This window comes from Hippocampus zosterae, unplaced genomic scaffold, assembly GCF_025434085.1.
Source record: "Hippocampus zosterae strain Florida unplaced genomic scaffold, ASM2543408v3 HiC_scaffold_227, whole genome shotgun sequence".
In the NCBI taxonomy this organism is placed as follows: Eukaryota; Metazoa; Chordata; class Actinopteri; order Syngnathiformes; family Syngnathidae; genus Hippocampus; species Hippocampus zosterae.
The window spans coordinates 9,643-26,939 of NW_026262822.1; the positions used below are offsets into that span (position 1 = coordinate 9,643).

The 17,297-nt window shown below is 62.0% G+C and overlaps 2 protein-coding genes across 2 annotated transcripts; one reads left to right on the plus strand and one right to left on the minus strand.

Moving 5' to 3' along the window:
* The first annotated feature begins 827 nt into the window (after positions 1-827).
* On the plus strand, positions 828-2,315 carry LOC127594723 (uncharacterized). Its single transcript, XM_052056503.1, has 2 exons — positions 828-975; positions 1,021-2,315. Exons 1-2 carry the CDS (start codon positions 828-830, stop codon positions 2,313-2,315), a joined length of 1,443 nt encoding a protein of 480 aa, XP_051912463.1.
* An 11,996-nt stretch (positions 2,316-14,311) lies between these two features.
* Positions 14,312-15,254, minus strand: LOC127594725 (serine/threonine-protein phosphatase 2A catalytic subunit beta isoform-like). The gene is given in 4 exon segments (XM_052056505.1): positions 14,312-14,862; positions 14,865-14,898; positions 14,900-15,211; positions 15,213-15,254. Coding segments are annotated over 4 exon segments (939 nt in total).
* Positions 15,255-17,297: the final 2,043 nt, after the last annotated feature.

Below are 17,297 nucleotides of genomic sequence, written 5' to 3' on the forward strand. Positions count from 1 at the left end.
CCCACCAGGCCCGCCCAGTCCTCCCTCAAAAAGGGGCTTCTCGACACCGGCGACACCATGAGCCCCTCCACTCCCCCTGCCGACGACCTCAGCCCCGAAGAGTTCTTTGACAACTTTGACTCCTACTTCAAAGTGACATTCGAAAACGAAGTGCCTGAGCCACTCGAAAGCGTGTCCCGCTGCCTAGCAGACACCTACCACGGCCCCATCGAATTCGACCTGGAGGCCGCCTCGCCCCTGCGGCCGGACGCGGAGCCGCACGCCTACTTCAGGCGGAGGGAGGAGGAGGAGGGGGTGGCCGAGGCGGGGCCGGGGCTGGGAGAGGCCGAGTGGGCCTACCAGACTCTGAAGAAGGCAGTTTGAATAGGCCAATTATGATCTGACAGTTAGACATTAACTCATCGCTCGAGGTCCTGCTCCATGCGCATGAGCACCTCAATCAGCTGAAGCTTTTAGTGCTCGAGCCTCTCCCGGGTAGCCTGCAGCTCGCGTAGCTATGTCTCGAGCAGCCTGCTCTCCTCGCGCTGGCCCCTGCTCTGGGCCAGCTGCTCTTCCTTCAGCTCGATCAGCTTCGAGGAGGCATACTCGTCTTCCTGAAGCGCGTCACGGTAAGTTCTGAACTACTCCAACTCCGCAAAGCACTGCTTGATTTCATGTGCCTTTTGATCCAGCAGACTCACACAGCGGTCGATTTCCCGCTCGTCGCAGCCCTCCTGCCGCTCGAAGGCCTCGATCTGCTGCCGCAACTGGCTGTTCCGGGAGCGCGCCTCTCGCAGCCTCTCAGCCAGTGCCGTCTGCCCGGTATCCGTCATAACGAATATCAATCAATGACCAAGCAGCCCGTCCATCTTTTAAAGAAAAAGGGGAAGTCCGCGGTCAAGGTGACCCCCAAGCCTGCCAAGCCGGCGCCTCTCGCCAGCTCGCCCGAGCAGAAGGTCCTGTTGAAGTTCGTGAGTGCCACCGGGGAGGAGGCCGGCACCCTCGAGTTCGCGCTGGACAGCTCCCCCGAAGACCTCTAAGAAGCCCTGAAGCTGGCGCTGTTGAACGAGCAAGGCGAAGCCGAAGGGCATTACCAGTTTTTCTACAGGACTAAGGAGATCAAGACACAACTCAGCACATTCCTGACTTCCATCGGGGAACAGCCTTCGGAAGTCGCTCTCAAGGTCGTCTACCACCCCATCGCCAACTTCCGGGTGCGGCCCATCACCCGCTCCTCCTGTTCCCTGATGGGGCACACCGACTCCGTGGTGGCAGTGGCCTTTTCGCCCGATGGACGGTTGCTGGCCACAGGCTCGGGTGACGCGACAGTCCGCATCTGGGATATGAACACACACTCACCCCTCGCCACTCTGGAGAAGCACAACAACTGGGTGCTGGTGGTTGCCTTCCGAAGTGACATGGAGTACCTGGCGACTGCTGACGCGAACGGAGTGGTCTTCTGCTGGGACCGAGACGGCCTATCGACTGCCAAGGTACAGGCCCACAAAGGCCCGGTCATGGCACTAGCTTGGGAGCCTTTACACTTGGCCGAGCAGCCTTTGCTGGCCTCAGCGGGGAAGGATGGCTCCATCAAAATAATGATCTTCCCGCTCGGCAACACCGTGCTAACCTTCCAGGCGCACCAAAAGCCGATCACGAAGTTGCTCTGGAGTGGAGAGGACCGGCTGTATAGCTGTTCCGAGGATCAGACAATCCGGGCCTGGAGCCGGGGCGGTAAACTCCAGCTGGAGTTCAACAAGCACGCTCACTGGGTCAACGCGATCTCCCTTTCGACAGAGCACCTGTTGCGGGGCGGGGGCTTCGATCACAGTCACACGGCCTTTACGGACAGGAAAAGCATGCGGGAGCGGGCAATCGAGCTATACAAGGGTCGGTCTCTGCCGGAGCGACTGGTTTCCGCAAGCGACGACCACACTCTGCAACTGTTCAGGACTGACAGCAGCAAGCCTCTGGCGCGACTAGTGGGTCACCAGCAGCCGGTGAACCACGTACAGTTTTCTCCGAATGGGCAGTTCATAATATCTTGCTCCTTCGACAAGTCCCTGCGGTTATGGGACGGACACTCAGGTGAGTTCATGGCTACTCTGCGGGGCCACGTGGGGGCCATCTACATGGTCAGCTGGAGTGCCGACTCGCGGTACGTCGTCTCCGGCAGCAAGGACTCCACCATGAAGGTCTGGGACATCCGCACGCGCAAACTCATGTTCGACCTGCCGGGACACGCCGACGAGGTCTACGCTCTCGACTGGAGCAGGGACGGCATGAGGGTGGCCTCGGGAGGCAAGGATCGGCAGGTCAAGATCTGGAGCAATTGAGCCTTTCACGTGAATTTCAGGAACTCTCCTGCCAGTCCATGCTGTATCCCTTCGGCCACGACCGGCTCTTAAGGTTCTTCGGGCTCGAGCACGTGTGCTTAGGCCATCTGCGTTACCGACAGAGCCTCAGTGAAGGCGCTTACCGAGACAGAACTCTGCAGCTGGAAGGCCACCAGAGTGTGGCCCAGCTTGTGGGGCACCGGCAGGGTGATCAGGCAGGTGCCGGTCTGCTGCAGGTACCTGTCGATGTTGGAGTAGACCTCCATCTCGAAGCGCACGATCAGCTTGCGGATGTCGAGCACTCGGATGTACTTGGCGGGCGCCTCACGAGAAAGCAGGAGCACTCCCGCGATGCCCGAGAACTTGTACTCCTCGCGGTCAACGAAGTAGAGCTTGCAATAGCCCGAGAATTGCATCGCCTCCTTGGGGAACTTCTCAAGCAGTTCGTCCTTGAGGCTTTCCGAAATCAGGCTCGTCATAATTAATATGCAGGAGGCCACGCTCACCGGCTGTCTCGACTACGCCTTCACTTTCCGCGTGGCGGTCTTCGCCACCACCTCCGCCCGCGCCATGCTCGCTAGCCCCGCCGACTTCCTCACCTGCCTCTTCAACCGGGTGGTCCCCCTCGCCTCCCGCAACTACCAGGTCGAGTTCATCAATGCCGAGGAGTTCAGGGACATCAAGTTCAGTAGCCTGGAGAAGGAGGTGATCAAGAAGTTGGGGGGACAGGCCTGCCGCACCGAGCTGCCCGCGCTGTCCCTCAGCCTCGAGAATTTCCTGAACAGCCAGGATTTCAGCTGGTTCGACTGGACTGCCAAAATCGCCATGGACCTCTACCTGCGTAACCGCAGTAACTTCATCACGGTGCCTCTGGGCTTCTTCTTCGTGATGGGGGCCCATGACACCAAGGCCGACATGCAGGCCCTCCACCGCGAGGCTTCCCGCCTCGAGGACACCAACACTCGCTACTACCACAAGAAGGTTCGATCCCACGCGGTGGTGCTCTATGACTCACCCGAGCGACCAGCCGAAAAGGAGATGCGAGAGGTCAGTGAATGCCTAGGTCGCGCCCTGGTGTCCTCCCTGTTCTTCGGTGGAGAGCCCCTACCTGTGGTCCACACTCCTCGTCATGCCTATTTTTCGGAGCTTGCCCAATTTCGCGAGTTCAGAGTCTCCCCTACTCAAGAGGAGGAGTTCCGGCATGTGCTCCAGGACTTCGTGACCGGCATGGTACGCGAGTCGGAGACCAGACTGCGGGCCCTGAGCGAGAAGTACGAGGAGAGCAAGAAGCAGTTTGGGAGTCTGCTGAACCAACTGAAGAGCTGGTTCAGGAAGGACGAGGCCAAAATTAGCCAGGACAAAGAGCTGAACCTGACGCTGTAGTTCGCGGACCTGTCCTTCCTCCTCGGGCACTATGACCGAGCCTTTGAAGCCTACGAGTACCTGGTGGGGATGGTGCGCGACTACCCCAAGAACAAGCACGAGCTGGAGGCGGGCAGCATGGTCGCCATGCAGGCCCTGTGCGCGCTGCAGGCCCAGCGGCGGCGACTGGCCTACGCGCGCAGCCTCTACCGAGAGGACATGGTGGAGCAGCTGAAGCGGTACCTGCTGGAGCCCTCGCAGATGGTCAACTTCAACGTCCTGTTCTGCCTGCTGCTGGCGATCCTGTGGACGCAGCTCTTCGAAAAGTTCAGCAGGGCCTTCGTGTGCCAGGCCTTCGACGACCTGCTCCGGCGCCTCTACCGCAAGGAGTTCAGCAGCAGTATCGGCTGCACCCTCAACATCTTCAAGGAGCAGTACGCCGTGCTCTTTCTACGGCTGCGGCCCCGCCCCCACTTCTGGCGGTACTACCAGCTGATGTACGAAGTAGGGAAGGAGTTCATGGAGCAGCTGCCCCAGCAGGCCATCCGCTGCTGGGTGATCTGCCTGCAGGGCTTCGGGCGGGTCCCCCACCTGGGCAGCAACGTCCTCCTCCACATCATTAAGCGCCTCTGCAAAGTCTGCCAGGAAGAAGCCTCCCTCCCCTACTTCCGCATGTACCTCAACCTCGTCACAGGCCTCGCCCCCGAAAAGAACGTGCGCACTACCGAAGTCTTCAACTCCTTCATGCGCCACTTCTCCGAACACCTCTCCACCGACATCGAGCGGATTCGCGGGCTGCCGTAGATGCCTTTCCCGGCACTGCTCTACTCCCAGCTCGAGCTGGCCACCGAGAAGGACCGCAACTGTCGCTACGAACGGGTCCTTTCCATCGACCCTGCCTTCCGGGAGCTGGCCGTCTAATTTCTGAAAGGGAAGTTCACGGTGATCAACTACGCGAACGGGGCCGAGCTGCAGGTGCCCCTGCACACTGCTCCTGCCACCCGCAAGCGCTGCCACGTGCGCAGGGTCCACGCTGGGGAACTGTTGCATGCTTCTGTCAGTTTCACGAACACTTACTGCCATCCGTTGGCCATCAAGGCCATGCAACTCTATGGTGAAAACCTAGAGCCCGTCGACGAGGCCGAGCTGACCTAGTTGATGCCCGGTCAAACTGCCCGGCTTGAGGCCCGGTCCCGCTTCGGGAGTGAAGGGCGCGCGCGAGTGCTGGGCGTGCAGTGGGCTTTCGGGTTCGGCAAGTACTTCCTGAGCAATCACATGGGGTTCGAGCCGCAACAGTGTGCCGCAAAGGCAGAGAGGCAAGCAAAATACTTCTAGTTCAGTGTTTTAAAAGAAAACAACACACTCCGTCTTCAGCGATTGAGCTATCGCAGGAAGGTGGCGGCAGGAGAAATCCAGACCGTGGTGGTTGAGCTGCAGAGCACCTCCGACGTGGACCTGGAGTACGTGAGTGCGACCACGGACCGGGCGGACCTGACCTTCTTCAAGAGCAGAGAACTGACCCGCAGCGGGTCTGCCTACTCACTTCAGTTCCAGCTGTGGACGCCTCTGTTCGGTGAAAATCTTGTGCGGCTGCTGATTGTCTACTCTGCTAGGGAAGAAATTCAAACTTTAGAGCTGCAGTTGCTGGTCGAGGGGCAGAGCCTGCTGGTCCCCTCGAAGTTGGTGGCCCGCAAGATCGAGGCCCGCAACCGGCTCTGCGAGGTGTTCCTGGCGAAGGGGCCGGGGTTCGCTCCGAGCATGGGGGTGCGCGTAGTGTCGACCTTCTTCAACTAGGACAGGCTGAAAGTGTACCCTCCCTTCCTGATCGAGTCCAGCGAAGGCTTTTTGCTGAATATTATCACCAACGAGGTCATGGCCAGAGACCCTGAGGAAGTAGCCCTTGAGGACGAGGTGGCACAACTGGGCGACCTGGCCCGCAGCCTACTGCAGTTCTGTCAGCAGAAGGAGAGCATCGCTATCGAGTTCCGCTATGAGCTGGGCGACTTGCTCGAAAACACTGTCTGCCGGGGCCTGCTCATCGTAGAGCCCTCCCTAGAAAACAGCCAGGCCCAGGTGCCCCTCTCCGCCAAGATGCTCTACCGCCAGATCACTCCACCCGGACACCTGCCAGCCGAATTCGAGGTTGAGCTTTCGTTGCTCAACCTGCACCGCGGACCTCTGGAGTTACGGCTGGAGTTCGCGGAGGGCGAGGAGGACGGCTGCGTCCTGTGGGAAGGAATCATGAGCAAAGACCTGCAGCTTCCCTTCGAAGGGGAGGCGAGAGTGTCAAATCGGGCGGTGGTGGTGGAGAGCCACTTGCTGAACCTGGCGCGGGCGAGCCTGTTGTTCAACCGGCAGGAGGGGCAGTTCCTGGGACTGCCTCGGCGCGAGGACCGGCAGACGCGGCTGTGGCAGGTGAAGGTGCCCTGCGAGTGCTTCGTCCAGACCTGACTTGACTCGCTAGCATCAATCATGCACGGTAGCAAAATGTTTGAGCAGGAGGACGCCCTCGAGCTGTCCCTGGTCGAGCTGCTGCTGCTCATCAAGGAGCACCGCGCGGTCAGCAGCTTCGCGGTGCTGGACCTGCAGGGGCGCTTCGTGCTCTACGACAAGCTGGCGCGTGAGCACTTCGAGGGCAGCCTGAACAACCTGGCGCGGAGGGGGCTGCCCGAGCTGATGGTCGAGGACTCGCGGGCAGAGCTGCACGGACTGAACTTCCGAAAGGCCAGCACCTTCAAGTACGTCATCTATTCCAAGAACTCGAAGCGCAAGTACGCCAAGGCCCTGCGCGAGCAACAGGGCGAGCGCAGGCAGGCCCTCAACGAGCCCCAGGAGCTCTTCTTCAAGTACATGAAGTGCCTCTCCTCCCGCCTCCTCAACCTGCGCCTCTCCGCCCGCCCCGAGGAATTCGCCCTTCTCGAGCGTCTGGAGGTGTTCGTCAACCGCGAGCACGAGGTGGCGGGGTAGCTACAGGAGCGAGGGGGCGTGTTCCGGCTGGCGCTGCTGGAGACGCGGCCCTCGCGGCGGGTGCGGGAGCACGGGGTGACGCGGGAGGACCCGGTGATCCGGCGATTTGAGTCGCAGATCCGCAAGCGTGCGAAGTGATTATGTACGGGTCGATCGAGGACTTCCGGAAGCGGAACAAGATTAAATACGAGAACCTGAAGATCCTGGGGGAGGTGCTGCGAGTCGAGCTCAGCAAGCGCACCATCAAGAACGTCAAGAGCCTCGTCGAAATCGTCGAGGACATCCACTACTTCAAGGCCCGCGACAAGTCCGACAACCAGAAGTGGGTCTGTCGTGAGCTGGTCCTCCGCAAACTGCCCCAGGGCGAGCTCATCCTCCCCAGCGCCATCCAGCGCCTCTACATCGTCCTCGACGGGCTGGTCGGCATCTACGTCAACAATGACGACACCATCAAGGAGCTGTCCAAATTCACCGACTGCGACTGCTTCGGCAGCCTCACCGGCCTGCAGTCCCTGATCGGCAGCTACTCGGCCCTCAGTCTCAGCGACTCCATCGTGGCGGTGCTGAGTGACGAGTCCTTCGAACGCTTCGAGCGGGAGAGCGCCAGCCAGGCCAAGGAGAACGCCCGTTTCATCGGGGACTGTTGGGCCTTTGCGGGACTGTCCCCCGACGAGCTGGCCCGGCTCAGCCTCAAGGTCAACCTGGTCGAGATGCCTTCCAAGTCCGTCATCATCAAGGAGGGCGAGCTGCCCAAGGCCCTCTTCATCATCCGCTCGGGCCTCATCAACTTCCATCGCACCCTCCGTACCAGCCCGGCCCCCGCACGCCCGCCTAGCTGCTGCGGGACTCGCAGCCCCTCACGCACCCAGCCTTCCGGTCGCCAGGGGCCTTCGCGAGCATCAACCTGGGGGAGTTCTCGATCGGACACGCCTTCCCCCTGGCAGAGCTGTTCCTGAGCATGCCCTGTTGCTACACTGCAATCAACACGGGGCCCTGCCAGCTGCTGGTAATCTCTTACGCCGACATCAAGCAGAGTCTCGGAGAGGCCAATCTGCGCGAGGTCGAGCGCCAGATCAAACGCGCAGACAGCGACGAGGAGCTCAAGGAAAAGCTGGCCTACGACCTGGTCTGGGGCTAGTTCCGGCGGCTGGTCTACCGCGAGGAGCAGTTCTACGCAGCAGACCACTCGCGGCCGCGTCAGCCCATCGCGCGCAAGCCAGGACGGCTCTCCTTCTAGTTCTACGACCCCGAGAAGCCGCACAAATGATTGTAATACTGGCCCTGCTGGCACTGAGCCGCAGCTACAGCCTGCGCCCCCCGCCGGCGCGACTGCTGACCTTCCGCACCGAGGCCATGGTCCTCACCTCCGAGCCCCAGCCCGTCCAGCCCTACACTGTCGCCATCTTCTGGCTGGACTTCCGCAAGGTCTCGCTCGAAGACAGCATCTGGGAGGTAGCCATCCTGGACTAGGCCAGCGGCGAAGCCCGAGTGATCCCCACCAAGAGCGGGCTGGCAGTGCAGGCCACCCTCTTCCTGGGCGAGAGGACCTCCCTGCGCGTCCGGCTGCAGATCAACCCGGGCTTCGAGGCCTATCTCAACTACCTGCTGCTCTTCAAAGAGTGCTGCTCGGTGCAGACCTACAACCAGGCCAGAGACCTCCAGGCCTCGGACCCCGAGGCCTTCCCTAGCCCCGAGAACTCCCTCTTCATGTTCGTAATCAAGAAGGACTATAAGGCCCAGCTGCCTCTGAACGCGCCCACAGCCCAGCTCCAAGTCGGTGCGAAATCTTTCATGGCGATCACCAACACCAGCACCTTCGCCCTGGCTCCGCGCCAGCCCACCGCTGAGGAGCTGCGGCTGCTGGCCAGTCCGCAGCTGTTCTGGCTGGCCCGGCAGTCCTTCACGGTGCCCTTCGTGCCTTACGTGGACAACTGCCGCTACCAGCAGCGTATGATCTTCCCGACCCTGGAGTTCAGCTACGAAAACCGCTGCAACCTGCTGCTGCCGGCAGAGACGCGCTGGTTGAATCCGTTGGCGCTGGGCAGCCAGCCCACCGCGGACAACTGCACGCTGCAGTTCGAGTGCACGCACGAGTCCGGGGGAGATGACACCGCCTGGTACAAGCAACCGAACGGCAGCGTGACAATGGCGGTGAGCAAGCGCCGGCTGCCGAGTGGACAGTACCAGCCGTGGGACCTGGCGGTGGAGCTGGTGAACGTGGTGACGGTCACGCCCAACAACGTGGGGAAGGAGCAGGTGCCGCGGTCGGCCGAGCTGGTGCTAAACTACTACCAGGTGAACGCGACGGAGAAGGTGATCCTGAGCGCGTACCTGTACCTGAGTGAGTACACTGCGGCGGAGGGCCTGGACTACAAGTTCCGGCTGTCGCTGCGGCCGATGAGCCACAGCTCGGTGCTGATCGCGTTCGGGTTCGAGTGGTACGTCTACCTGGTCATGTTCCTGATCGTGGGCGTGGCCATCACCCTCGAGGTCATCTTCTACTCCCTCTACCACTACTGCACCAACCGCAAGGACGACCGCCCTTCCATCAAGCTCTGGTTCTACTTCCGCCATTTCATGCCCGCCATCGCATCCGGAATCCTGCTCGGCCTCGTCCCTGTCGTCCTGGCCCTCGTGGTCATCAAGCTCCTCTCCACCGGCCGCCTCGTCACCACCACCGTCCTCCGCTTCCGGGAGGCCGAGGGCCGCTGGATGCACTCGCCCTTCGACCTGCTCGACGACAACTACGACGACGTGGTGCGCAACGGCCGGGCGGGGCTGGCGCTGCTGGTGGCGGGGTGCTACCTGATTTACCAGACCTCGGAGCGGTTCGTGTGCTACACGCAGCACTCAGAGCTGGCGCGGGACGTGGAGTTCCTGGGGAACTGGTTCACCCCGCGGCAGTGGGGCAAGGGCGAGTTCTTCTTCGTGATCGTGGTCAACCTGTTCGAGATCTTCGTGCTGCTGTACTTCTCGCTGAGCCAGGTGTTTTCGCTGAACGCGTGGGTGTTCTTCGTGGCCCTCAAGTTCGTGGCCATGACGCTCGAGGAGATCCACGAGGGCTACCTGGACGACACGCTGCCCAAGAGCGCGCTCAAGATCATCACGGACATCTCGATCTACATCACGACCCTCTCGAGCCCGACCTTCTTCGTGTACCTGTTCAGCTTCGTGATCGACCTGGGCGTCGAGCTGTTCATGCGCTCCTACATGTACTTCATCTGGGAGACCGTCGTCGCACTCATCACTGACTACTACGCCTCCTTCGACGGCTTCCTCAACAAGCTCATCGAGGGCGACGACGGCGACGACGACGCCCGCGAGGAGCTGGCCTCCCAGCACCGCCAGGAGCCAGACGAGCAGCTCCTCGAGGAAATCCGCCCCTTCGTCCTCGAGATTGACGAGTTCGAGTACGAGCTGCAGGACTGCCCGGGCGCGTGGGGGAGTTCGCCCGAGGAGGCGGCGCTGCGGGGGCGGCTGCGGCGGTGGGTGGAGGCGCGGCAGCAGCTGCACGAGCTGCAGATTTCGGTGAAGGAGGAGGAGGAGGAGGAGGAGGGGCAGGCGGACTTGAACCGGATGAACCAGATAATGACGGACTCGATGCTGGCGATTTTCAGCTACTTCGTGAACCCGTTCGTGATCGTGACGTTCTGGTGGTTCTACGACGAGAACCGGCTGCTGGAGCAGTACTCGATCTCGCGCGGGGACGTGGTGTTCTACTACCTGACGGCCCTGGTCATCTCCTTCTTCATCTGCCCCATCAACCTCCTCTTCATCTTCGTCATCGAGAACTTCCTGGGCTACGACAACCTGGTCTACGCCGAGTACCTGGTCCAGCGCTCCGGCCACCGCGACCACTTCTGGGTCCCCGACCGCCTCCCCCCCAACCCCGACCTCGACCTCAAGGTCCGCTCCACCGACAACTACTGCTTCCACTCCCAGTACTTCTTCATCCTCTTCGTCTTCGGCCTCGGCGGGGTCTTCCTCCTCATGGGCATCACCACCTTCCTCAACCAGGCCTACAACCCCCTCACCGACCCCTACACCCCCATTCTCATGTGCTTCTGGACTTTCCTCTGCCTCCTCCTCGACTGGCCCCTCCGTCGCCTCGCCCTCCTCCTCAACCTCTGGGGCTACCACGACTACAAGCACCCCCCACAGGAGAGCACCGGCTCGGCAGGACAGCACTCCACCGGGGAGTCCTCGGAGCAGGCGCTGCGGCTGGAGGCAATCGAGGAGGCGGTGGGGCTGAAGCAGGCAGAGGACCAGGTGCTGGAGGTGACCAAGGTGCTGGCCACCTTCTACGAGGACGAGGAGTTTAAGGTCCAGTTCGTGCGGGAGAACACTCCCTGGATTCTTGATAACCTGGAGGACATCTTTAACGAGGAGGAGGACCCCGAGGCCCTGCGCCCGGTCATCCTGCAGTCCATCCAGCTCCAGCGCAGCAAGCTCGAGGTGGCCAAGCACGACGGGCCCGTGGCCGACCAGTTCCCCGAAAAGCGAAACCGGCTGATCCTGCTCCAGAACGCCCCCTCCTCCATCGAGGTCAAGGAAGGGCTGCGGGATTGGCTGCGAAGGGCCGACGTCCTCACCCGCGCCAAGAGCTACGTCAACTACCACATCGAGAAGACCTGCAAGTCGGCCTGCGAGTGCTGCGGCGAGTACCTGGGGCTGCGGGCAGTGCTGACGTCGAACGTGAACTGCGTGTTCGCGCGCTTCCAGGCCGAGCGCGAAGACATCCGGGAGCTGGGCTCCTTCCAGAGCATCAACGCCTGGCAGGACTACTTCTCCAAGCACGCCCGGCTGCTCACCCTCTGCCTCAACTGTTCCGAACTGGTCGAGGTCAACGACAACCCTTGACTCACTCACCCAGTGCCAGTGCCGCCTCCAGCACCCGCCGGGTGTCCTTGAACCGCTCCTCCCGCGCGCTCGCCAGCACCACCACTGCCACTTCCCGCCCCCGCGCGAAGCACGTGGCCAGGCACCCGCCTGCAGTCGCGGTCTGCCCCGTCTTCACCCCGATGCAGTCATCGTCGGCCAAAAGCTCGTTAGTGTTCAGCCAGTAGACCAGCCTGCTCCGGAGCAGTCGCGTGAAACGGACCATGTACTGCGCCTGGCAGCAGTGCTGTGGCGCCCGCACTACTGTCCGGAAGAGCGGCAGCTGCATCGCCCGGGCAGTCAGCCGGCACAGCTCGCGGGGGGTGGCCCAGTTCTGCTGGAGGACTCCGCCGTGGGGGTTGCTGAAGTAGGTCTGGGGCAGATCGAGGGCCTGGGCGAGCCGGTTCATTTCCTTGACGAACAGCCCCTCGTAGAGCGGCAGACTGTCCAGGTCGTTCGACAGGTCCAGGCTGCGCAGATCCTCGAGCAGGTGGGCCCGCCCTGTCTGTACGAAGTGCAGACAAGCCCCCAGGCTCTGGGCCAGCAAAGTGGCGGCGTCGTTCCCGCTGGGCAACATCATGCCGTAGAGCAGGTCCTCCAGGGTCAGCCACTCCCCTGGTCAGCCCAGCACCAGCCATCAGGCACGCCGAGGTGCCGGCCACCCGCGCCGCGGACTCGGTCACTCGCAGGTAGACCTCGAGTGGCACCGCGTGTTCCTCAGCCAGTCGCAGCACTGTCAAAAAGTTGGCTATCTTGGTGAGACTGGCCATCTCTCTGGGCTCGTCCTCGCAGTGCCCCAGCAGCAGCCTCTCGGCCTCGCAGTCCCAAACGGCGAAGCTTTTGCAGGTTGCGCTCTTGACCGGGCTGAGCCTCTGGACGGGCAGTTTGGACTTGGCCGGGTTGAGGGTGGACAGCAGCCTGGCTCGGGCTGGCTTCTGCCTGGCCAGCGACAGGCTGGGCAGCCGCACCGTCTCCCGCTTCTTGACCGAGATGGACCGCTGCATTATTTCAATGAGAAAGTACCAATTCAAGAAGGTCAAGGGCGGCCCCTTGCCCCGCAGAAGCAGGCCCCAGGCCGACAGTCCTGCTCCCGCGTCCCTGGTCGAGCGGCTGCAAGCTGAGTACCGGGCCATGAAGCAGCAGTTCGAGGACGAGATGATCGCGGGGTTCACCGGGGTGTTCGAGGCCCTGCGGAGGGACTGATCAGCCTGACTTGAAGAGCACGATCGACACCTCTCCGAAGAGGATTTCTATGTAGTGGCCTACCTCGTGGCTCACGAAGAGGGAGTAGTTCCTGCCGACGGTGCAGTGCCAACTGGTGCCGTACTTGCGATCGAACTCCTGCCGGATGTAGCTGGCCATGGCCGCGTCCCGGCGGCAGTCCTCGAGAGCCCGCGCGCAGCAGGCCAGGGCGTGCTCTTTCATATCCTCCTTCATGTCCGTGAACTCGATGACCAGCTTGCGACTCTCCATCACAGCTTATAATCGATGGGCACCCAGGCCTCGCGAGAAGTCCTCTCTGGCAGCTGCTACCACCTGGCCAGAGAGCAGTACGATGAGTGGGCCGCCGCCCTCAGGGCCTTCCGCAGGGAAGACGCCCCCCAGCTGATCCTGCCCGCCTGCCACCGCTTCGTGCCCGATGGCATGTGCTCCGACCGCGGGATGGCGACACTAATGCCAGAGGATAGCTAACGGTAGTCCTTCACCCTACTTTCTGAGGAAATTCGGCAGCGAACCCACATGCCTGGCCACTACTTCAGAGAGACCGAGGTGGCTGCGGTCCTCCTGGCCTTGCTCGAGGGACACACTGCCCTGACCAAAGTGGGACTCGGACTGGGCGAGTTCGGACTGAAGGAGGTCAGGCTCGACCGCGGGGGGCGGGTGAGGATCATGTGCCCTCTCTCGGACCCGAAACAGTTCGCTGCATTGCTGGAGAGCAGGGAAAGGGTCAGGAGCGTAGCCGAGCAGGAACTGGATCGGATAATGGTCAGACTGCGGATCTTGCAGGTAGGACTGAGCATGGCCCTGTTCTATCACGAGAAAGACCTGCGGCCTAATCTAATTACCGCCCTGGACTTGTACCCCGAGGTGGGGCGGGCGCTGCTACTGCTGCAGGAGTGGCGGGTCAGTCTGGCGGGGATTTGCAACATCCTGCGGGAAATAACGGGCCGACACCTGCTGCTGGCCAGCGTCTCGACCCAGGGCAGCTCCATCTCCCAGGAAAGCACCTTCGGGGCACTGATCCGCTCGGAACTGAACTTTGCTAACTAATCATGAATTAGATGGACGAGCAGACTCACGCCCTGGCTGCCTACGCAGAGCTGCGGCAGAGGGTCCAGGCCATCGAGGAGCAGAACCTCTTCCTCGTCCGCGAGGTCGAGATCCTCACCCAGGCCTTCATGGCCCTGGGAGTGCCCACCGCAGAGTCCGGGACACAGCCCGCAGACCCTTCCTCCGCGGAACAGGAAAATCTCAACGAATCCGATGCCAGCCAAATCCGCAGGCTCAAGCGATAGTGCCTCTTCAAAGGGAAATACATCCTGGAGCTCGAAAAGGCCCTGGACCTGGCCCACAAAGAACTGGCGGAGGAGCGGGCGCGCCAGGACCGGGCCAGCATCGTGCCCGGCCCGGCCCTGGACCTGCACCTCAAGTACCTCCGTCCCAGGCCGGTGACCGACTGGTGGCTGGCCTCCCACGGCCTGGGGCAGCACGGCCTGAGGAGGCCGCGGTGAGGGCAGGCCGCAGGCAGGATGAGTGCTAAAAGTGCAACGGCAACCTCGCCATTAGGGTCAGAGGAAATAATCGGGGGTCTTTTTGACGACGTGCGCCTCACCTCGGCGGGGGCTGGGGTCGAACTTCTCGACGTGGTGGCAGAGGGCCTCGTCGACCATGATCATGCCGGCCAGGTTGGCGCACCGGTAGCAGTAGTTGGGGGCAGAAAAGACCGTGACCAGGTGCTTCTCGTGCTCCTCCTTGTAGCCCTCCTCGACCATCTGGTGGGCCCGCGTGATGGTCTTGATGCCGTTCTTGCGGTTGAACTTGAGGGTCTCGTCCTGCCCGAAGTTGTAGCCTGCCCCCCGGGGACTGTCATTGAACCCCGAGCGCAGCAGGTCGGGGTCGGACCAGAGCAGGTCGCAGATGGGCCCCTCGTGCGGCACCTCCTGCGCGCGGTCCAGCTCGCGGATCTGGTCGAGGGTGGACACGCTGGGAGAGAGCCCGCCGTGCAGGCCGAAGATCTCGTTCTCGACGAGGCCGGTGAGGGGCAGGTAATCGAACATGTCGGTGAAGTACTTCCAGACGTTGTTGTTTTCGTACTTGCGCATGCACTCGTCGTAGAACCGTAGTTCTGGGTGATCTGCCGGGTCTCGTGGTTGCCTCCGCAGGATCGTCAGCCGGCTGGGGTACCGGATCTTCAGCGCCACCAGCAGCGACACCGTCTCCACCGAGTAGTAGCCGCGGTCCACGTAGTCGCCCAGGAAGAGGTAGTTGGTTTCGGGGAGTGTGCCCCCGATCTTGAAGAGCTCGAGCAGGTCGTGGAACTGGCCGTGGATGTCGCCGCAGATGGTGACGGGGGCGCGGACGACCGCGACGTTGCTCTCCTTCATGATGACCTCCTTGCCCTTCTCGCAGAGGATCTTGACCTCGTTCTCGGTGAGCAGCTTGCACGCGAACAGCCGCTCGATGAAACCCGTCGATCGAGGCCGCCTCGGCCTTGCTCAGCTTTTTCGACATTTGAATTTATTTACATGAGCCTCACCTGCTCCGCACTCATCGTCGCCAGGAAAGCACCACCGAGGCCATCGGCTTCTTCAATGGGGAAGGCTCCTGCTCCACCCTCAACACCTCTCAACCGCTCCTCCAAGGGCATCCAGTTCCTGCTTTTCTTCCTGGTCTTCCTGTTGATGATCGCCTCCTGCCTCCGCTTCTGGAAGAACGCCTACGACTGGCCTTCCCTCGAAGACGATGGTGCTTGCCTACCGCGAAGACAACAAGAGCGCAGCGGCATCGAAAACTCCAACGAGGCGATCGACGGCCAGGCGGCGCCCGCGGACTGCAGCAGAGGACTCTGAGCCCGCAGAGGAGGGCACACTGATGAAGGTGACGAAGGCCTTCCGTGAACTGATGGTGGAGGTGCTACCGTGGATGTTCCTCTTCATGGCTACAACATAGGCGGCCTGACCGCGCGGGTGTACATGATCATCTCTGTGTTCCTGTACCTGGCTGTGGTGGTGCCCTTCAACGGGTAAAGATCCTGCGGACAGCGAGCGGAAGCTGGTCCTGGCCGAGGCGGTCCACCTGGTCTTGGTGTTCTTCTGGCTGCTGAACTATTTCGTTACTCGCAAAAAGCGCTTACGGCGAATGACCCATTCGAATGCTGATTCAAGCGCCTGCCTCATGCCGTCGAGAATCCCTCCAGCTTTACCTTCCGCTCCTCGTCGCTCAGGTTGCTCACGAACTTGGCCGGCGTCCCCGACCAGTAGCTGTAGGCGGGGCAGTAGCTTCCCGGCGGCAGCACTGTGTTGGGCGCCACGACCACCCCGCGCTCAAGCTTGCAGCCGTCACTCACCACCGGCCTTCGCTCCCACGTAAACGTCGTCGTCCAGGATGGCCGAGCAGGATGACTGCGTAGGGTCCTACCACCACGCGGCCTGCCCAGGCGTGACGGAAGATGGCACGTCGGCCACGCGATTGCGGGGCGGTCTTGATCACGGCGTGGTCCCAGATCTCGCAGTGCTCGCCCACCCGGATGATTGAGTTTTCGGCCCGGAGGATGCGGCGTACCCAGACCCTGGCGTACTTGCCCACCAGGACCAAGCCGGTGAGAGTGCAGGTGGGGGCGAGCGTGGCCTTGTCGCTGATCTGGGGCAACTCGGCATTGAACTCGTTGATGACACGGTGGCGGAGAGGGGCTCGACCCAGGCGCAGTCCTTAGCGAAGTCAGAGCCACGGGGCGTAGAGCCGAGCCCCAGTATCGCGGAGAACGCTGCTGGCTACCTTGCGGGTGTTGCGGCAGTAGTATTCGGCCAGCTTCTGGATCATTATTGATTAGGTCACTCGGCAATCTTCTTCTCCTCGGCCTCCTTCCTCAGCCGCGAGTGCAGCTCTCGATCGAAGCCACCGTGTCGTATATCGTCTTTTCCGACTTCAGCTCGATCTTGCGCCCCATCTCCTCAATCCGCGGCAGCTACACAGCTCCTCCAGCATCTCCTGCTGCAGCCGCGCCAGCCCCTGCGGCGCCGCCAGCCGCTCCAGCCCGGCCAGCAGTGCGCGGTGCACTTCGGCCAGGTTGAGATTGCTTTCGCTCTAGTTGAGAGTGCTGCTGAGGCAGCTGAGGTATCTTTCCGCCGGCGCCTGTTCCTACTCGCTCATCGATTATCATCAATTCGATTCATGCAAAAGGCTGTCAGCGCCGAGTCGCTCGAAGCTCTCTGTGGCCTGCTTCTCGTCACAGAGGTTCATCGCCCGCGCGCCCTCGAGCACTCGTTCCAGGCAGTCAGGCGCCAGGCAGCCCTGCACGCACTTGTCGGATGACGCCTTGCCCAGGAAGCTCAGGATGATGCGGTTACGATCGCCTTTCTCGCCAAAGAGGGCGGCGATCCGGGGCACCTGCTTGGCCACCAGCGGGCCCCACCGGTCGTACTTGTAGAGGTTGACCAGCAGCCCCAGTGTGTTGTCGACGGTGGTGTCGTCGGGCGAGTCCAGCCCGCCCAGCACCTGCGGAGTAGCGAGGCTGCAGCAGGTCGCTGAACCGGTCGTTGTAGAAGAACAGGTTGC

Coding starts and splice junctions, on each gene's coding strand:
- LOC127594723 (XM_052056503.1), top strand. CDS start 828: ATGACCAAGCAGCCCGTCCATCTTTTAAAGAAAAAGGGGAAGTCCGCG. Junction 976..1,020: donor TGCCACCGGGGAGGAGGCCG/GCACCCTCGAGT, acceptor AAGACCTCTAAG/AAGCCCTGAAGCTGGCGCTG.